Source organism: Rousettus aegyptiacus, unplaced genomic scaffold (genome assembly GCF_014176215.1).
Source record: "Rousettus aegyptiacus isolate mRouAeg1 unplaced genomic scaffold, mRouAeg1.p scaffold_m13_p_12, whole genome shotgun sequence".
NCBI lineage: Eukaryota > Metazoa > Chordata > Mammalia > Chiroptera > Pteropodidae > Rousettus > Rousettus aegyptiacus.
Genome location: NW_023416287.1, coordinates 16,606,607 through 16,628,062, shown reverse-complemented (window position 1 = coordinate 16,628,062; position 21,456 = coordinate 16,606,607). Strand labels below are relative to the sequence as shown.

General features: G+C 49.7%; 1 protein-coding gene across 5 annotated transcripts in view; it reads left to right on the top strand.

Moving 5' to 3' along the window:
- Positions 1-21,456, top strand: part of SRC (SRC proto-oncogene, non-receptor tyrosine kinase) — a 49,645-nt gene that overhangs the window by 12,100 nt on the left and 16,089 nt on the right. For 2 of the 5 annotated variants that reach the window (XM_016148294.2, XM_016148297.2), the window contains exons 2-6: positions 6,824-6,892; positions 16,394-16,555; positions 17,581-17,838; positions 19,165-19,264; positions 20,185-20,202. In XM_016148294.2, coding sequence (XP_016003780.2) covers positions 17,589-17,838; positions 19,165-19,264; positions 20,185-20,202 — 368 coding nt within the window. In that variant the 5' untranslated portion in view covers positions 6,824-6,892; positions 16,394-16,555; positions 17,581-17,588. Of the gene's footprint in view, positions 1-6,823; positions 6,893-13,115; positions 13,256-16,393; positions 16,556-17,561; positions 17,839-19,164; positions 19,265-20,184; positions 20,203-21,456 lie in introns of all 5 variants that reach the window. The other 3 variants (XM_016148296.2, XM_016148295.2, XM_016148298.2) reach the window with 3 other exon arrangements.

Sequence of the window (21,456 nt, the reverse complement as noted above, 5' to 3'; positions counted from 1 at the left end):
TAAACAATGACATACCCTAGGCAAAACTGGCAAGATCCGATCCTTTTCACAGACGAGAAAACCGAGGCTCAGCGCGTTACACCCACAGCCTGGTAACAGCGGGACAGTGTCGAGTCTCGGCCGCTCAGGACTTAGGGAGTCTCTGGATTTAAGGAATACAGACCCTGCTCCCCAAATTCTAGCCAAAGTTGCGAGGTATATGAGATTTCTTTCCTGCCCTGAACTGTCTTGGGGAGATGGAGGCTGCCCAATGTGACCTCAGGGGTGGGGTTGAGGGCCTGGACTCCGGCTTGCCATGGGACCTGGGCCTCTGCTGGAAAATGGGCACAGAATGGTCCCTACCGTACGGTGCTGTCGGGAGGATCAGATGAAACGGTGCATGTGAAGCACCGATGCCAGGGATGCAGTAAGCGTTCAGTAACCAGCGGATATCTTTCTTGTTGTTTCTGTGGGGAGCAGGGACACGTGTGCAAGTGTGGGCTCTGGCCACGTCCACCCCCAGAGCTGAGCAGCAGGGCCGGAGTTGCCAAATGATAACTCAGCCCCTTGGGATTGACGGTCCCTGGAACCCATGCCCAACACCACTTTCCATGTGGGGGAACTGAGTCCGAAAAGGGCATAGGATCGGCTATGCAGCAGCTAAGGACAGAGCAGGCTTTTACCCCAGGTCGCCTGCTGCCTCGCTCTGCATCAGCGCCATCCATTTCCGGGCCTTGCCCTTCCCTCTAGGGCTTCCAGGCAGAGGCCAGGTCCTGGCAGGAAGGGATCTTTCCCTCTACAGGGCAGGTCAGAGTGTGAAGGCTGGAAAGGGGTCCCCTTCCTGCTCATGAAGAAACCCAGGAGCCACAGGGGCTGGAACAGTCTCGTCTCTGCAGGGCTGAGATTGGTAGGAGCTCCACAGTCCACTCGCTTAGCCTTTGTCCTCCCGGGGCTTCGAGTCCTGTCCCCAGCAGCACCCCTCCATCTCTCTGCTGGTGCCAGCCCAAGCCTGCAGTGCCCCACCCCACCGCAGCCACACTGGCAGAGCCGGTTTGAGGACTGTCAATTCCTAGCACGTTTGCAGCGTGAACACGGGACCAGACATGTTCTGGCTGCCACGGCCCCTGGCTCACTCATCACTCACTCCTTGCTCACTCAGCAAACATCCCCTGGTACCTTGACTGTGTCTAAGCCCCTGCCAGGCGGGCTTGGGGCCTGGAGTTGTCTCAGACTCGCGCACTGCCCCGTATATATATCAGAGTGGTCAGAGGCTCTGCCACCCCAACATGCCAGGCAGTGGTAGGGAAGTGCAGGGGTCAGGGGGTAAGCTGTGGAGCTGGACAGGCCCAGGGCTGAGGCCTGTACCCCTTCATTTTGTGAGGCCCTGGGTAGGACTCATTCATCTATCCTTCCATCCCTCCATCCTTCCCTCCCTCCGTTCCGCAAATATTTACTGAGCACTATGACACTATACCAGGCTATGTTCTAGAGGCCGGAGATACAGCAAAGAACCAACCAGACAAAAATCCCTGCTCTCACAGAGCTCATTTTCTAGGCAGGGAAACAAAATCCCAGCAAATAGGGAAAATATATGCACGTGGTCTGTGAGAGAGTGACAAGTGCCTCGGAGCAAATGGAAAGCGGGGGAGGGGTGGCAATGTAATTAGAGAGGTTGCCTGGGGAAGAAAGACCTCTCCCAGAAGCTCACCTCAGAGGAGGGAGGGAGGAGTTTTGTTGCTGGGGGGAGGGGGAGGAAGAGAATGCAGATGGAGGGAACAGCCAGTGCTAAGACCTTAAGGTAGTAGGTGCTGGGGTGTCGGGAGGCCAGGGGAACTGCGTGAGCTGTGGGGAGAATGGAGAGCGAAAAGGGCAGAAAGATTGAGGGGCCGATAAGGGGGGGCCTCTGGACCATTCTAATATTGGCTTTTAACTCCGAGTGAGATGGGCGCCGCGGGAGGGTTCTGAGTGCATCTGGCTGCTGTGTGCAGAACAGGCTGGGATGAGGGTGGAGGCAGGTGGGTTACTGCATTAGTCCAACGAGGGGGGAGGAATGATAATGGTTTGCCCAGGCTGGGGCAATTGGTGGGAGGGGGAGGGGGGCCAAACATTGTTTTTGCATTATTCATTTAATCTTCCTTTTAAAGCTCTATTATGGAGGCATATTAGTATAATCGATCTCCACAAACCCATCACGGGACCCCAAGCACCGCCAACTCAAGGCCTGTCCCGCCCCCTCCATACCTGTTCCACCCCCCCGCCCCCCGCAATCCTGTGTCATTTTAAAGGACATGCAGCCTGTGCACATCTTTTAGTGTGTATCTCTAAAAAACAAGGACTCGTGTTAAGAAAGTAGCCACAAAACCATAATCCATCTAAAAGAAATGAGCAATAATTCCTAATAGCAGCAAAAGTCCCCTCCTCCCTAACATATTTTGAAGGGAAGCTGATCCCTCTGGGCTTCCCTCTCTTTGCCATAAAGTGAGGCTTATAACAGCTCCTCCTCCCAGGCTGTTGTGAGAGAATCCGGATAAGATGCTGAGCACAGGGCCTGGCACACAGTAGGTGTTCAACAGATAACAGCTGCTGCTGTCATGGATTGATGGCAAACACCTAAGGCACATTCGCTAGGGTCTGGGCTCTGTGCTACGCACTTCACAAATAGGAATCCATTTGATGTAACAAAACAATCCTCGGAGGTAGGTTATTATTTTTATCCCTATGTTATTGGCGAGGAAATGGAGGCATGGAGAGGTGGGGTAACTTTCCCAAGGTCGCACAGCTAGGAACAGTCAGAGCTGGGTTTTAAACCTAGGCAGTCCAGCTTTTAATCCCCATGTGGTGGAAGCCTTGTGAGCCCAGAAAAAGAGGGATGTGCCTCTTGGCATTGGGGGGGCAGGCAAGGTCAGGTATTGCCTGTGGTCAGGCCCAAAGGGTACACTGGAGTTTCTGAGGGGCACAGGAGTCAGGGATGCTGGTGGCGAAGCTTTAGGGGAGCGAACAGCATGTGCCAAGGTCTCGAGGCCAGAGGGTCATTATGAGTCGAAGGGAGGATCATGGGGTACGGAGGAGGGAGCATGCAGCAGGCTGGAGCTTTAAGGGTTTTGGCCATCTTGCTGACCACTGTCCCCAACCTCAGAATAACATGTCCTCTCTCTCAGAGATCTGCCAGAGGCCCCATTGCATGGACGAGTAAAGGGAGGGCTGGACCTTCCCAAGGTCACACATCCAGGGTAGGCCACCTGTGGGCTTTGAGTGTGGGGGCTTGAGCTCAGGCTGACTGTGTGGAGGGGCCTAGCCAGCAGGAGCTCCTGCCCACCAGTGTCCCCAGAGGGAGTTACTGTATGCACGTGGGTGGGGAGGAGGGGGCACTGTGTGTTCTCAGAGCAGAGAAGCAGCCAGAGCTGCTGGCAGGCAACGGGCGCCGTGGGCAGGGGCCGGCTGGTGACTACTCCCCCAGGGCCCATCAGCCATCAGCCAGTGGGGGTGGGGCAGCCAGGCGGGCCTGGGAGAGATGACCTTGGAGAGGTTGGGAGAGAGCGACACTTGTCACCTTATTGTTCCCTGTAGTCATGCCCTGATATTGGGGGGTCTGCTAAGGAGTCCTTGGCATGCCAGGGCCTCTGTCCAGATGCTGAGGTGCAAGAGGAGGCATGACTTATCCAAGGTCACACAGTGATTCCGATGGATGCCTTCCACTCAGCCATGTGGTGGCCAGCCCTCATCAGGCCAGGCCAGGTGGTACCTGGCAGGGTGAGACCTGCCTGATCTATGAGTCGTCTGTGGCCAGCATCTTCTCTTCCTGCTCCATTTCAGCCCAGCACTCTTGGTCCTGGTGCCCTAAGAATCTTATCTTGATTCCCAGTGCCTATGCGCTCATTTGAGGGCTGGCTTCTGCCTTGCTATGTGACCTGGGGCTAGACACCCCGCTCTCAGACCTCATGCCTGCACCATAGGCCAGCAGTGACCCAGTTAGACTGGGACCCACTCAGTCCAAACCTCTCACTTGATAAATTCCTATAAAACTGACCTTCCTGCCTCAGGGCCTTTTGCATGTACTATGCCCACTTCTCGGGCTGTGCTTTTTAAGCCTTCTTGTAGGTACAGTGGAGAGAGGATAGGTTTTGGTACCTCTGGGATCTGGATTGGCATCCTGGCTCTCCACTTCCTGGCTGGGGCAGCTTTCTGGAGCCCCCATATTCTCATGTATAAAATGAATGTGGCCACAGCTTGCTCCAGGGATGTCAGGAGCATTGAAGGGGTGACATGAACCCCAGGTAGGATGATGTGAGGGAGAAAAGTGTGGGTCTCCACATCCTCATCGGTATACCCCATTCCATCCACCCGCCTGCACTAGAGCAGCCCATGGCTTTGAGTTCTGGGGAGGAGACTACCAAGAAGAGCTCAGCCACAGGCTTCTTCCTTGGGGCCTTCCCTGTGGCCCTGGCTGGCAACTCCTCTTTAGGGAAAAGCTCAGAGTGGGAAGGACTTGTCACTCAGCTGCCAAGAAGTGGTATTTTAATCACATCATTTAACCTGTCTGTACTTCAGTTTCCTCATCTATAAAATGGGGTAATAGGAATGGCACACAGTAGGTGCTAAATAAATAATTAGATATTACTAACGTCATTATTCATATTCTTTCACTCTGAGGCAGGAATCCTTTCCATATTCAAAAGCCATTGTAGAAAAACTTCCTAGTTGAGCAGGCAGTTCTTTTGAGGTTCTGAAGGAAAAACAGGCAATCAGGTCAAGATCCCTGTCCACGGAGAGCGCACGTTCTAGCGTGGAAGGTCACAGGGAGAGGACGCAGCCCTGCCTGTGAGATGGGTGTGTTGGACCAGCACCATCTCCCACGCTGCTCCAGTCCGAGCTTCATCCTCTGTGGACAGGGCCAGTGCTGGTGGTACCTGCCCCACAGAGCTGTGGTGGGAGGAAGGGGACATCGGTAGGGGACCCAGTCTTGGAAGTTCAGAGGTTTCATGTGTTCACTCTATCAGTGGTCCTTCCTGGGCTACGTGGCCTTGGGCCAGCCACTCGCCCTGTCCTGGCCTCCATTGCTCCTTGTGGAAAATGGACTGGCCAAGGGACCCTGCATAGTTCCTGGTGTGAGGACTCTCAGCAAGAGTCCAGCTGAGAGACCAGTTGCCTTGGGGAGAGGGCCTGACAATAACTTGGGGCTGGGAGAGCCAGGATCCCCAGCTGGCCCTCTGCCATCTTGGTTAGTGGTCTGGGCACTGGACTTGGCTTCTTTGAGCCTCTCTCTGTCTCCTCCTCTGAATGATGGGGCTGATCGTCCCTGTGTAGCAGGGTCCTGGTGAGAACTGGAGGGCCGAACAGTGACAGTGGAAATAATAATGGTGGCAGCAATAGTTAAGGCCCATTTACCAAGCATGGCCTATGTGCCCAGGGCTTGGCATGGGTTAGCTCATTGCCCTTTGCAACTGCCTGGAGATGACTATGGATATCTCCATGGTACTGAAGGAGGCTTTGATCGACTTGCCCAGAGTTTTCCTCTGGGCCACAGTGGGGTACTCCTAACCACGATGCTGTACCCCACTTGGCTCAGGCAGGTGATGGGGCCTTTCTGCTCCTCTCTCTCCAGAGGTAGGATGGATGGCTGCCAGTGGGCCGTGCCCTGTCCGCCTCCTCCCTCCTTCACCTCCACACATTCCAGCCACAGTCTCTACCACCTTCTCTTCCAGGTTGGGCGACTGTTATCAGGACACATTCCTTTGCTGGCTGAGAACAGCTTCTACCTCAGGCCCTTCTGAGAAAGGGTACAATTGCTGATCTAGGCCCTGCAGGTGGCTCCCTTGGGGGATGGGCCCTGGAGCACGAGATTGCAGAGCCCAGACAATCTGAGTCTTCCTGTTGATGCTGTCTCTTATGAGCTGTGTGACCTTAGGCAGTCAGCTTGACTTCTGTGCCTCAGTTTCCTCATTTGCAAAAAGGGGCTGCAGTGGGTTCACCAGGGCTCGTGCATGTAGTGTACTTCTTAGCATGGTACCTGGCACACAGGAGTCTCTGTACCAATCAACTAGCCACTGTTATCTGAAAACCATTTGTTCTTCCTCTTTGTCTCCCGTTTAGATAGCATCTGTATCCACCTTCTGCTACATGCACACCAGGAGGGCCCCTGTGGGCTTTCTCTTCTCCAGGCTTGTGGGAGGAGAGGGCAGAGCTGAGAGAGGCTGTTTTCAGAAGTCAAGAACCTGATATGTGACCTTAGGCAGCTCCTTGCCCTGTCTGAGTCTCCTTTTCCTGGTTTGCTTAATGAACACTTGGACCTGGGTGAGGCTCTGCCCCCCAGACCCTTGTTGTCCTCATCACTGAACTGTCTGTAATTTCTCCCTTGGCTGGTCCAGCCACTTTGGCTTTTGTCCACCTTTCCTACTACAGTGCCTGGTGCTCTGTAGTAACAGGTGCTCAGCTACGCTTTGTTAAAGGAGCCAACAAATGCACAGTGATTGAGCAACTACGCAGGGCTTTCCTACTCCCAGGCCTTTGCTTGCATAGCTCCCTTTGCCAGGAATACCATCCCCAGTCATCTCTTTGTGGAACTCCTTATCCTTAAAGCCCTTTACAAATGCTGCCTCTCCCAGGAAGCCTTTCTCAGTTTCTCCCAGTCAGAGGGGTTCTGGTGCTCTGAACATCTGGTCTGGGGCTCTCTGGTGGCACCTGTTCCAGTCCACTTTGGTGTGCATAGTAACATATTCATAACCAGCAAGAACCATGCATTTACTAGGAGCCAGGTGTGGTGGGGAGTCCTATGCATGCCTTGTCTTATTGAATCCTCCACAACAACCTTGTACGGAAGATGTTATTATTATTTTTCCCTTTACAGAATTCAAAGTCTCAGAGAAGCAAAGTGACTTGCCGAGCTATGAGAGAGTGAGCTAGGATTTGAAATCAGGTAAGCCTGTGTTTTTTCTTAAAAAGGAAAGAAAACGTATTAACACACACGCAGTAAAAAATAATTCAAACCTGTTCCCAGATTTCTTTGACAGAGGCAACCACTGAGGAGTGTTTCTGGTGTGTCCCAGGGAAATATAGGCATATATAAACGTATGTCAGAAATATTAAAAAAAAAATATGGTGGCACATGGTATACCCTGTTCTACACCTGACTGTTTTCTCTGACACTGTACTTGGAGAATATTTTGTGCTGCTGCTTTCTTTTTCAGGGTTGCATAGTATTCACAGTATGGACGTGTAGACCATGCTTTGTTTGATTAGCGAAGAATACTCTGGTCGTTTCCGGTCTTTGCTTATTAGAGACAATTCCACAAGGACTATCCTCAGACCTATGCTTAGAGTTCATGTATGAGGATATTCGTAGGATTAATCCCAAATTGCAGGATCAGAGGGTGTGTGCTGTCGTAAGTTTGATAGACATTGCCAGATTGTCGTTCAGGAGGTTGTGTCGAGATGTCCTGATATCACACCCTCTGCTTCCCCTCACTCTCACCAACACAGGTTGCTATAGAGTTTTGGGATCTTTGCCAATCTAATAGGTAAACAGTGGCCTTTGGCGTATTTATTTTTTTAAAAGATCACAGTTTTCTCGAGATATAATTTACATATCATATAATTCTCTCATTTAAAGTATACAATTTGACAGCTTTTAGTATATTCATAGTTTTGTAACCATCACCACTCAATTTTAGAACATTGGCATTACCCCCAAAAGAAACTGTATACCCATTAGTCACTCTCCACTTCCCCTTGAAACCTTCTTCCCTCAGCCTCAGGCAACAACTAATCTACTTTCTGTTTCTATAGATTTGCCTATTCTAGACATTTCATACCAAAGGAATCTGACAATATGTGATTTGTGTTTGGCTTCTTTCACTTAGCATAATGTTGTCAAGGTTCATCCGTGCTGTAGCATGTATCAGTACTTCATTCCTTTTTCTTGCCAATAAATATTCTAGTATATTGATTTATCACATTTTATTTACCTATTCATCAATCGATGGACATATGGTTGTTTCCACTTTTTGGCTAGTATAAATAATGCTGCTATGAACATTCATTCGTGTACAAGTTTTTATGTGGATATCTTCTTTTTTTCTTTTGGGTATATACCTAAGAGCAGAAATGTCTGGGTCATATGGTAACTCTGTGTTTAAACTTTTGAGGAAATGCCAGACCGTTTTCCAAAACAGCTACACCAATTTTACATTTTCACCAGCAAGGTATGAAGTTTTCAGTTTCTCTGCATCCTTGCCAACAACTTCTTGTTTTATGTCTTAATTGTAGCTATCCTAGTGGGCGTGAAGTGGTACCTCATTGTGGTTTTGATTGGCATTTCCCTGATGACTAATGCAGTTATTGGCCATTGTATCTTTTCTGGAGAAGTATCTATTCAGAGCCTTTGCCCATTTATTATTTATCTATTTTTTAACTTTGCCTTTTTTTTAATTGGGTGACTTGTCTTTTTGTCATTGAGCTGTAAGAGTTTCTTGTATGTTCTGGATACAAGTCCCTTATCAGATATATGGTACGCAAATGTTTTCTCCCGTTCTCTGCATTCTTTTTATTCTTGTTGGCATCCCCTGGAACATAAAAGTTTTAAAAGTCGATGCAGTCTGGTTTATCTTTTCTTTCCTTGCTTGTGCTCTAGGTGTCGTATCTAAGAAACTGTTGTGATCCAAGGTCATGAAATTTATGCCTATGTTTTCTTATAAAAATTTGAAAAGTTTTACCTTGTATATTTAGGTGTGTGTAAGGTATGGGGGAAGGTGTCCAACTTCCTCGTTTGTATGTGTACATCCAGTTGTTCCTGTACCATTTGCTGAAAAGACTGTTCTTTCTCCACTGAACAGTCACCCTTATTTTGGCACCCTTGTTGAAAATAAACTGACCATAAACATGAGGATTTGTTTCTGGACTCTCAGTTCTGTCCCACTGATTTGTAACTCTGTCCTCATACCAGTACCACACAGTATTGATTACTGGAGCTTTGCAGCAAGTTTTCAAATTGAGACGCGTGAGCCCTCAAATTTTGTTTTTCTTATTTAAGATTGCTTTGGCTATTCTGGGTCCTTTGACATGCCATATGAATTTTAGGAGCATTTTGTCAATTTTTGCAAAGAGCCTAGCTGGGATTTTGATAGGGATTGTGTTGAATCTGTATTTGGGGAGTATTTCCATCTTAATAGTGTTTAGTCTTCCAATCCATGAACATGGGATGTCTTCCCCTTTATTTAGATCTTTAATTTCTTTCAACAATTTTTGTAGTTTCCAGAGTTTAAGTTTTTCACTTCTTTGTTAATCTTATTCATAAGTATTCTTTTGATATTGTAAGTTGTTTTCTTAATTTTATTTTTGGATTGTTTATTGCAAGTGTATAGAAAAATAATTTATTTATAAATATTTTTATATATTGGTCTTGTAACTTGCAGCCTTGCTGAATTTGTTATTAGTTTCTAATAATTTTTTAGTGGAATCCCTAGGAACTTCTATATACAAAATCATGTCATCTGCAAATAGAGATAGTTTTACTTCTTTCTTTCTAATCTAGGTGCTTTTTATTTCATCTTCTTCCCTTATTATCCTGGCTGGAACCTTCAGTACAGTATTGTTTAGAAGCGGCGAGAGTAGACATCATTGCCTTGTTCCTGATCTTAGGGTAAAGCTTTCAGTCTTTCATCACCGAGTTAGATGCCTGTTATCAGGTTGAGGAAATTCTCTCATGCTTCTAGATCATTGAGTGTTTTGTCATGAAAGGGTGTCAAATTTTGTCAGATACTTTTTTTTTTTTTTTGCATCTGTTGAGATTATTATGTGGTTTTTGTCCTTCATTCTATTGATAAGGTCTGTTACATGAATTGATTTTCAGAAGGTAAACCAACCTTGTATTCTTGGGGTAAATCTCACTTGGTCATGATGCAAAATTCTTTTTATATGTTGCTGGATCCGGTTTGCTAGTATTTTGTTGAGGATTTTTACATCTTATATTCCTAAGACATATAGTTTTGTAGTTTTCTTTTTTTATGATATCTTTGTCTGGTTTGGGTCTTAGGTTAATACTGGCTTTATGGAATGAGTCGGGAAGTGTTCCCTAGCCAAGAATTGATATTAATTCTTTAAATGTTCAGTAGAATTCACCGGTGTAGCCATCTAGGCCTGGATTTTCTTTGAGAGAACTTTAAATTTACTAATTCAATCTCTTGTTTTAATTTTACTCAGATTTTCTGTTTCTTATTAGTTTTGGTAGTTTGTGTTTTACTAGGAATTTATTTGTTTCATGCAAGTTATCTGATTTGATGACATAATATTGTTCCTAGCATTCTCCTATACTATAGTCTTTATTTCTGTAAGATTAGTATTATTATCCTCTCTTTATTTTCTGGTTTTAGTAATTCGAGTCTTCTCTTGGTCAGTCTTTCTAGGATTTTGTCAATTTTGTTGATCTTTTCAAAGAACTAACTTTTGGTTTTGTTGATTTTCTCTATTGTTCTTTCTTTTCTATTTAATTGATTTCTGCTCTAATCTTTATTTCCTTTCCTTTTATTCCTTTAGGGTTAGTTTGCTCTTTTTTTGCCAGTGTCTTAAGATGGAAGGATAGAATTTGAGATCTTTCTTTTTTAATATAGGCATTTAATAGCTGTACATTTTCCTTTAAGCTCTCCTCTGCAGCAGCCCATACATTTTTTATAAGCATTTCTTTTTTTAAATTTCTTTTTTATTTTTTTTATTTTTATTAAGTTTATTGGGGTAACATTGGTTAATACAATTGTAGAATTTTCATGCGAACATTTTGATAAATTGTCTTCATTTTTGTTGACCTCAAAATATTTTCTCCTTTTTTTTTTGGTGATTTCTTCTTTGATTCACTGGTTATTGAGAAGTGTATTAATTTCTGCACATTTGTAATTTTCCACATTTCTTTCTGTTATTGATTTTTTAATTCTTTCTGTGATGGTCTGAAACATACTTTGATTTCACTCCTTTTAAGTTTATTGAGGCTCGTTTTATGGGTTAGCGTGGCCTATCCTGGAGAATGTTCCATGTGCACTTGCAAAGAATGTGTAGTGTGCTGTGGTTGGGTAGATTGTGTAGTTTTAAGCTGCATTAATCTTATAGGTATGGTTGAGCGTCTTGTTACATGTTTAAGAGCCACTTGGTTTGCTGTAAACTATCTGGTTATTTTTCTTATTTTGTGGTAGCTCATTATGTAGTAAAAGAAAAAAAACCCTTGTCTATCATATGGGTTACAGTTTTTTTTTTCAGTTTATTGTTTGCCTTTTGAATTTGTTTCTGATATTTATTGAACTATGCAGATATTTTAGATTTTTATGTAGATTGTTTATCATTTTAAGAACGATTCTTAAGTTTCGTGACATGTTTAGAAATGCTTTTTCCATTCCGAGATTAGAAAATTTATTCTCTCCTCCCCTTCTTAGAGCTTATGGTTTTATTTTTGTGTGATTTAAATCTGATCATACGAAATTTATAGGCACATGGAGTGTGGGATTGAGATCCAACTTTATTGGTTTCTTGTTGGTAGATCATTTGTCCCAACTCTATCTTAAAGATAGTCTACCTTTTCCTTTCTAGTATGAAATGCTTCCTTCATTATATATTAAATTCCTGTATGTTTGAGGACAATTTTTGGACCCTCTGTTCTCTTCTGTTGATTTGTTTTATTTTTGTGCTGATATCATACAGTTTTACGTACAGTGATTTTATAGTAATTTTTACTATCGGGTTGGGCTATTTCCCTCTCATTACTCCCTGGCTACATTGGGATCACATTCAGTTTTTAGAATTATTTAGGAAGAATTGATATTTTTACGATGTTAAGGCTTTCTTTGATTTTATTTTGCTGCTATAGCTACACTGTTGATTTGGAGGGATTACCTGTTAACTTCCTTTTTTCTGTTGGAGGGTCCAGAGTTATGGATTATGATGTCAGGGTTAGTGGAGTGGTGGAAGTGCCTGGGGCAGTGGGGGCTGTTAGCACAATGTGGGGGGCACCAGAGGTGTGTTCTGATGCCCCTCTCCTGAACCTCGAGCATCCCGGCTCTGCTGCCCTCACTAGCTGTGTGGCTTCAGACAAGGTTCTGGCTTCTCTGAACCTCGGTCCCATCTGAAAGTGGGCACAGCTATAATCCCTTCTTCATTGTGCTGGCAGAACAATTGAGTGTCAACTGCATGTGAAGGTCTCAGCTCTGTGCTTAGCATCCAAAGCCCTGCCACCTAACTCCTGCTTCCTCTCGCATGGCCCCTCTTAATGCCTGTCACGATGATAGCAATAGCAAATAACATTGTGTGCTGTTTATTGAGCACTTACTCTGTGCCTGGCACATGGCTCTAATCTTTATTTAATTCTCAGATGTTAGCTTTACTATAATCCCCATTTTAAAGATAAGGACCATGCAAGGTGAACTAACTTGCCCAAGGAGATTTAACTAGTAAGTACTGGAGTCAGGGTTTGAACCCTGTCTGGAGTCTTCACTCTCAACTCCTAAGCTCCTGGGCTCCCCTCCACCCTTAGAAGAGGTGGCAGTGACATTCTTCGGAGTCTGGAAGGAAGGAATGGGGGTGCGTCATGACTGAACAACAGCCTTTTCTGGACTCTTCTGGATGTTGTGAGCACCTGTGTGCCTGGAGGAGGGGCACGGCCTGTGCAGGGGCCAGGAGGGGGGAGCGAGGGTGGTGCCCTCCGGGGGGAAGCCATGGGGATGGCGGTAGCACCAGCTCTGCAGGGCTGGGTGGACCCAGGTGAGGGGCTTCAGCCTCCTCCAGACGGAGATCAGGGGAAGCTCCTGAATATTAAAAAAAAAAATTCTCATTAAAAAAAAAAGTCACGACAAAGTAATTTTTAAATGTCAAGTGATAGAGCATGTAAAAAAAGGGAATTTCTTCTCCCTATTCCACACTTTTTGGGCGTAACATTGTGAAGAATTTAGAATTCTTCCAGAACTTTCTCTAAATCTCTACAGCACGTGTGTGCACATGGGCACATATACACATACTCATGTACGTGCTAATTTTCTTCACAGAAATAATTGTAGTTCATGTGTACTGCATGCCAGGTACCACACTAAGCCTCTTGCATGCGTTATCCCGTTTAGTCCTTCTGCTGACCCTGTGACGAAAGCAGCATTTTTGCCCCCATTTTCCAGATGAGGAAACGGAAGCCCTGAGAGGCCCAGAGGACCGTCTAGGCTGCCATCTTCCTCCTTTCACTTAACAGTGTGTCATGAGCATCTCAGGCCGCACGGGGCTCTCGTTCTGTTTGCTTAGCTGCACAGCTGTCCACTTGGTGAATGGACCGTCATTTCTAGGTCCTGCACCCCTCTGATGAGCACTGCTGGGTTTCCAGGGGGAGCGTTGAGCAGAGGAGGCCCCCATTTATAGAGGTGGTTCACAAATGATGCCTCTGCTGGGAGGAGGGTGCACTGGAGGGGTCACGCCTGCTACCCCCAGGCCAGGATGGCAGGGGCCTGGGCTGAGGGAATGGAAATGGGGTGCAGGGAGGATGCATTTGAGGAAGAAGATTGGTGGGAGAGGAAGGGAGGACCAGACCCGAGGCAGTGACGAGGGGCGGGGGCGGCCTCAAGGGGGGATGCCAGGTCAGGTCGGGACCTGCCGAGGCTGACGTGTTGGGGGGTACTGTGGGGGAAGTGCCGTTGGGCTGTATCCTGGTACCTCTCAAAGGTAGCGATAGTGCGGGCCCTCTCTTCGGGGCCTGTGGTGGGGGTGGTTTCCCAGAGGAAAGGGGCCACCTTCCTTTGGGAACCTCTGGCACCCCCAGTACAGAGCCCCCACCACTTCCCCATGAGTCCCTAGGATCTATCTCTGCCTCGGAGTGTGCAAGTGGTGGAAGAGATGTGGGGATGTCTATTGCTCTCAAGTGGGCAACTCATGGTGACTTGGCGTTTGGGCTCTGAGACAAGGTCCTGCCAGGAGGCCAGCTCTCCCAAGGTCACACAGCAGGGTAGCAGCACCAGGGGGACCCACCCTAAATGTGCCTGTCCTTCCTCAGACATACTCTGCTTTGTCAAAGCCTGAAACTTTCGGCTTTCTCTAGGAATAGGGCTGGGCTGCTTTATCCACTCAGGCCCCATCCACCAAGGGCATCTGGCTGTTCCAAGAGAGAGAGGTCCTGAGGGCAGGAGGCAGCCCCGAAGAGCAGCCTCTAATTCCTGCCTGCCCAGTGTGGTTCCCTGACCCCAGTTCCTTTCATTGTCTCCCTGGGAGTGTGACTCAGGCAAGTTCCTTAAGCTCTCTGTGTCTCAGTTTCCTCATTGGTAAAATAGGGACACTATTAGTATCGACCTCCTAGATGATCATGGGGGTTTGATGAGTCAATATTTGCCAAGTGCTTAGAGCAGGGCCCAGTACAAGGTCCAGGCTCTGGGAGCGTTTGAATATCGCTGAATGGTACTTGGTCTCTATGATGCGGCATTGCAGGAACAAAGCCAATGCAAATCATATGCCTGTGTTCATTTAGTCTTTTGTCTCTTCTGCAAGTATTCCCAGAGCACCTGTAGGCGCCAGGCATGTTCTGCTTACTGGGATATGGAGATGTATCCAATCCAGTCCTGCCTGCAAGGAGCTCACAATCCAGGGCACTAAGTGGATCCAGGTTTACAGTCCTACCTACATTCATATAGTGCCTGAAGGAAATGCACCTCGGCCAGGTGCTTGTCCCCTACAGGCCAGACTGACAATGTGCCTCATTGTCCTAAGTGCATTCTGTGCACTCTCCTTGCTGATTCTCTCAGCAGCCCTATGGCCTGATACTGTTGATATCCCCAACTGACAGAGGAGGAAACTGAGGCACAGAGTTCCATGCCAGGGTGGGAGGGCTGGGATCCAGACACAGGTAGTCTGTTCCTGGACCCTGGCTCTCAATTGCGACCTGCCTGCCTCTCCACAGACACATGTTACTTATGTAATTAAAATCAACTGCAAGGACCAAAAAATCCCCACAAAAAATCGAACCCCTTCAACTGGCAAGCATTGCAATCAGAGGCCCTGGGCCACGTTGGTCTGGTCTTGAAGGCCCTCTTATGCTTTTTCTGAGTGCCCAAGTGGGGAGTGGTCTTCTTGGTCAGTGGAAAAACTTAAGAGTTCAGGAGCCATCTTTTTTCCTTTGCCCCATTCCAAAGAGAGCACATACATCCTCTTGGTGCTGGAAGGGCCTTCAAGGTTGAGCCCTGGCTCTCCCTCTCACTCCATAGCACATCAGCCAAGTACCATTTCTCCTATCCTTGGTTACCTCCAGTGACAGGGAGCTCACTCTTCATCACTGAGTCATTCGAAAGAAAGTTTAGGCCTTAGAAAACATTTTTAAAAAATTAAAAAAATTTATAATTGTTATTTCCTCTCGAAGTTCCACAAGCAAGTCCCCTATTAAAGCATGTGCCCTCTGAGGAAGGACCTGGCCAGTTCACTTCTCTGTCCCCCTGTAGTGACTAGCAGAGGGCTTGCTGCTATGAATGCTGTACTAGGGAGCAAGTAGGTGGCGGGTATAGTTCTTGGGGCTCAGCCTCCATCAAGCCTCAGGCTGTGGGTAACCAGGTCATTAGGTCCCATGGGACACCAGTTATATGGGTGCTGATGTGCACCGTGACCTCAATGATTGGGTTGCCATAGGACATGGCCTTCCTTGTCCCTAGGCCCATTGGCCTGTCCCTCGGGAGGCCCCAGTGATCCTTTGGGCTACTGAGCAGGTCTCCCCAGGGCCTCCTCAGCCCCATATTGTCTGAGCTGGATTTTTCCCAGGGAGCATGCAGGCCACACCCCCATGTGGTTTCCAGTAGCCCGAGGCCCAGAGGGTACAGGGATTGCCTCAGGCTCACATAGGGAGTGGGGTCACAGAGCCGGGCTTGGTGCTCAGGGCTAATAATCTTGCCTGAGGCTCCAACCACACAAGGGGACTTTTCCCCATCAGCAGGTTCCCAGGGAAAATTCTGGACTGATTCTGGGGCCTACAGCCTCCCCTGGAGAATAGTCAGAACCCACCTCCCCCGTGTGTCCAGAGTCACACAAGATCAGTGAAAGCCGCTGTGGCAGAGTGACCTGCTGTGTTCTTGGCACTCTACCTTGACCCATTTAATTATCACAATGACCCCATCATTTCCAGATGAAGAAACAGGGTGCAGAGAAAAGTTAAGTCACTTTCCTGAGGTCATAGCTGATTAGGGACAGAGCCAGGATCTGAGCTGGGGAGTCTGGCTTCAGAGCCTACCCTTAACAGCTGTGCCCTGCCCGGCCTTGCTCTCTCTTATAAAACGCTTTGCGAAGGTTGGAGATCTGGGAAGCTCTGAGCATTGGGCCTGTTTGAGTCAGAGTCAGATAAATTATGATCTAAGAGTCAGAGCCATTATGATTTCTCTTTCTAATCATATCCTCACAACAGCCCTCAGAAGTCTGTTTTATCCCTCCTTTGCAGATGAGGATGCTGAGGACCAGAGAGGGGAAGTGATTTGCCCAGGGTCACACAGTGGAAGAAGTGCAGCAGGGCCTGGAGTCCACGACCCCTGACTCCACACCTGGTGTTCGTGCTGAGACCCCAGGCTGCTTCCCAGGTCCTCTGGGACAGCTCCTTCCACAGGTGAGGTGATGACTCATCAGGGAAGCCAAGACGAGGGAGTGGGGAGGAACAGCCATGATGGTCGGGGAGACCTTGGCCAGCCAGGACCTGAGTATGGGGAAGTGGGAGGCAAAAAGGGAGTGGCGGGGCCTTAGACGTCACTGGGGAGTTTTCAGCTTGGTTTTTTATGTGTTTTCCAATATCTAGATCTCACACATTTCTGGTTCAGAATTCTCAACTCTTGAATAGTTACTCATTCATTCAGCTGTTTATTGACTACCTACTGTGTGCCACCCTTTGCTAGGTACTGGTAGCACAGCAGTGAACTAGACAGATAAAAGCCCATGGTAATAGTCATATAATCACACAAATAAAAAAATAAAAATAAAAACTAGGTCGCATCAAGGAGAGGCACAAAAGTCAGGCAGACTTAAACCGGTGAAAGGATTTAGGAAATACTTCCCAAGGAGGCGGCTTCAGCTGAGAACTCAGGAGGCATGATTCGCCCTGGTGAAGTGGTTAGGGAAGAGCGTTCTGGCAGCGGGAATAGCATGTGCAAAGGCCCTGTGACAATGTTGAGCTCCCAGCAACCACTTCTTCCAGCCTCTTGCTGTATCCCTGCCTTGGTTGCAACTTTTAGCACCTTTTCTCTGGTGTTAGACAATTTCAGTCAGTCATGTATTCACTCAACAAACCCTCAGTGAACCCTCTCCTATGTGCTAAGTGCTCGGAATATAGACCTGACTCAGATACTGTCCCTGCCCATGAGGGACAGAAACAGTGACTCGGGTGGGAGAGGTTAGGGCTTCTAAATGAGCTCTTCTGTGCTTGGCCGTGGATGCCGTCATTATTCCCATTTTACAGATGAAACAGGCTCCAAAAGGCTATCTTATGTAAAGAAACCGGTACCCCCTCCTTGGGCCTCAGTTTACCCATCTATACAGTGGGTGGGGGTGGGGGTTGTCTAAGGAGCTCAGGCAGCCCTGCCTGCTCCCAGAGCCCCTCCTTCACCCCTCCTTCACCCCAGGGTCCTTTCTCATCTCCAGCCAGGACCATGGGCAGCAACAAGAGCAAGCCCAAGGACGCCAGCCAGCGGCGCCGCAGCCTGGAGCCTGCCGAGAATGCCCACGGTGCGGGCGGGGGCGCCTTCCCCACCTCACAGACCCCCAGCAAGCCGGCCTCCGCTGATGGCCACCGCGGCCCCAACACGGCCTTCAGCCCCGCGGCCTCCGAGCCCAAGCTCTTCGGGGGCTTCAACTCCTCGGACACAGTCACCTCCCCGCAGAGGGCGGGGCCGCTGGCTGGTCAGTGGGCCAGGGGGTGGGTGCTGCGATGCCTTTGTCCTTCCTGGCGGAGCTCAGGCTGTTCTCTGCCTGAGAGCTGTGTGCCCTGGGGCAGCGAAGCCGCCTCTCTGGGCTGCTGTTTCTTTTGCTCACTAAAGGGAAAGAGTCTATGAGTTACATCATCTTGGGGACTGTTGGCAGTTTCCTGGCGGCTCTGGGTGGGGAAAGGCTTTGTACACTGGAAAGTGTGGCGCACACTCAGTCAGACGCAGAGTATAAAGGGGTCTAGAGATATAGGACTGTAGGGGGAAACTGAGGTCCAGAGAGCCAGGGAGCCGTTCAGGGCAGCACTGGGACCATGTCTGAGACTTTATTCTTTATTCTGGTTAGTCCAGAGATGGGTCAGGGACAGGGGCTGGTGTCTGACAGAGGGGGTTGGGCAGATTAGGAGGAAGAGCCTGCGCTGGTCTAGAGGCCAGTCCGACGCCGAGATGCGCCCCTCCGCCCTCTGCTGGCGATGTGAGGTACTGCACCCCCGACAAGGGACGCTAAGGAGATGCAGACATGGTCTGGGAGATGGACATACGTGAGACACAGAAACACGTGTACTCTCACCCGACACACCCACACAGAGCCACACACTCGTGGTTGCACATATAGATCAGCAACTCATTCAAAGACATTCATGCAGCACATAGACACGTGTTGAGCTATCAGATACTCAGACACATCTCACAGGTAGAAACACTCAGAGACACGTGAATGTTCACCTTTTAGGCACAGACTCACGTCCAGTGCAGGTGTACGCAAATACAAACACATACACACAAACAACCTCATGCTCCCAGACGAAGACACAGCCACATATGGTCAGAACCCCTTCAAAGACATGCAGGATACAGACACGTACTCATAAAATGCCATCACAGACTCACAGAGGCACAAGTGCACACACACACACTGAGAGAGAAATGAAGTGGCCTATCCTGGTGCAATGTCCTTCATTCACTTCACAGTCGTTTCTTGAGCACCTATTATGTGCCAGACTCTGGGAACACAGATGCCTGTTAGCGGGGGCTTCTGGTTCTATGGGGATGACAGATACCAAACAGATAAGCCCACAGCCAGCTTCACCCACAGCCCAGTGGAACACTCACGTATCAAGAGATGCACACGCCTCCTACACACCCTCACAGGGCTGCTCACCCTGAATGTGCCATGCCTCTGGCCTGAGCTCTGAAGCTGTGTGGGAGACCCTCACTCCTCCTAGGATACAGGGCCCTCCTGTCCACCCCTCGCCCCAGCCATGGCCCTGGCTGTTCTGACACAAAGCACCCCTCTCTGCAGGGGGAGTGACCACCTTTGTGGCTCTCTATGACTATGAGTCGCGGACAGAGACCGACCTATCCTTCAAGAAAGGGGAGCGGCTCCAGATTGTCAACAACACGTGAGTGCCGTCCTTCTTTGTCATCCCTTGGGACCCTATCCCCTCGTCTGGTCTTGGGCCAGAGCTGCTTCTGAGTTTCCCAGAGCCAGGAGGCAACACGATGAGCAGCAGGCAGAGCTGAGTGTCGAGGCTGGCTGAGGGCCCAGGAACCATCCTGGGGCTCGAGGGAGTAGTGATGAGGCAGGCGGAGGTGGTTGTGCCCTCGGGATGTGGATTCAGTAAGTGGTCCACAGAGCACAGTGCCTCAGACGCCAGACCCTGCTGGGGGGCACGCAGTCGGGGCCGTACTGGGCCCAGGAGCCAGGACGACAAAAAGCAGAGACTGCAGCCAGAGGCTGTGCCCACAGACGTGCCCTCATTAGTGACCTGGGGCTGGAGGGGCTGGGGCAGCTGGTTAAGCCAGAGCCTCCAGCTGTAGGGGGAGGAGCCCACACTGGAAAGGTTGGGGGACCCGTGTTGGGCACCCAGTGTGAGAGGGTCAGAACTGGGCGTGGGGATGAAATGTGGGTTAGGGTGTGGAGGGCAGGGTGCCCTAGTGGATGTGTGTTTCACCTTTAGGGACTCCAGCCTCAGGGTCCTCTCCCCTCCTTTTCCTTCCTCTTTCCTTGCCTAGAGTATAGTGGTGACGGGGTACAGTGCCAGTCCTGGGGGTCCTGTGCAGGCTTTGGGCCATACGTCCAGGATTGGGGGCAGTGGGGGGCCTCGCGGTGAGGGTGGAGTGGGGTTCGCTCCTGCGGGAGCTGCTGACAGAGGGCGGGGCAGAGCTCTGCCCCTGCTGCTGCTGCCCTTGGCAGCGCTTGCCACCCCTCCGACCCCCGGCCCGCTTGCAGCCTCGGGATCCCCCTTCCTGGCCCGCGCTTGCTCCCTCCAGCCCTCTCTCAGCTTCTCCCTCTCTCTGCTTCTCTCTCGCTGGCCCTTAGGAGGAAGGTGGATGTCAGGTGTGTACACACTTTGTGGGCAGGCCGGGTTGGGGTGCTTTGCTGGCGGGGGTGGGGCTGCAGTCTGCATGTGGCCTTGTTTCCTGCCTGTGGTTTTGGGCTCCCTTGGCTGCCCCCCTCCAGCTTCCCAAGCTTATGTCCCCACTCCCAGGCAGTTTGACCGTGTCCCTCAACCCCAGGCTGAGAATGGGGAGGGTCCTCCCATCACCCCCTGTCACTCCCCATCACCTCTTTTCACTATCCACCTTCTTCACTCACTCATTCCCCATTTCGACCCACACTGAGTGCCAGCTGCATGCAGGGTCCAGTGCTGGGCCCGCCTGGGGCCTGGGTGGAGAAGGCCTTGTCCATGCCTTCCTGGAGCCAGAGTGTGGCCAGGAGCCAGCCCCAGGCCAGGCCGGGTGGCAGGCAGTGGGCGGGGCCAGGGTCAACCCAGGCATTAGAGCTCTGCTGTGCGCCCCGCTCTGGTGGTGGCCACAGGGCCTGGGAGGTTCAGACAGGTCCTTGAAGGAAGAGCAGTGAAGTCATGTGACATGGGAGGTGATGGAAGTCAGTCTCTTGCAGAGGGACAGCTTGTGGAAGGACGCAGCACTGGACTGGGCTGAATGCCTCAGGGCCGTGGAAGGGCAAGAAGTTTCTAGAGGATAGAGTAGAATTGATCCCTGAGCATCCTCGAAGGCCTGGCTGAGGAGGTTGGACATTGCCGCCATCTCCGAGCGTGTCTTGCTTGTTCATGCCTCCCCGCCCCGCGCATGCTGTTGCCTCCGCCCGAAACACCCTTTGTCCCATCTGCCTGGCAAACTCCTGTTCGGCCCTCGAGATCCAGCTCAGGGCTGCCTTCCCTGTGAGGCGAAAGGGAAAGGAGGTGCCAGGTGCTGTGCCAGGCATTTTTACCTGTGTCCTGCTACATTCCCACCAGGGTTGTAGTGACAAGGGGAAGGGCTGTCTTCATTTTGCAAACGAGGAAACTGAGGCTCAGAGATCTGAAGGCCCTTGCCCAAGGTCACACAGCTACCAGATAGCAAAGCCAGGATTGGAACTTGGGCAGCAGTCCTCTTCCCTTTTCAAGCTGCTCTCCCTGGGGGAGGGGGTTTCCCCAACTTTCCACCCCTTTACATGTCCTAGTCCCAGGGTCGCCTCAGTTCTCTCATGGTTCCAGCCTTTTGCATCTGCCTCTCTGAGACTGGGAGCTCCGTGAGGGCTGCTCTCAGGTCTGCCACATTTCTGCGTCCCCCCATCACCTGTTGCTCAGCA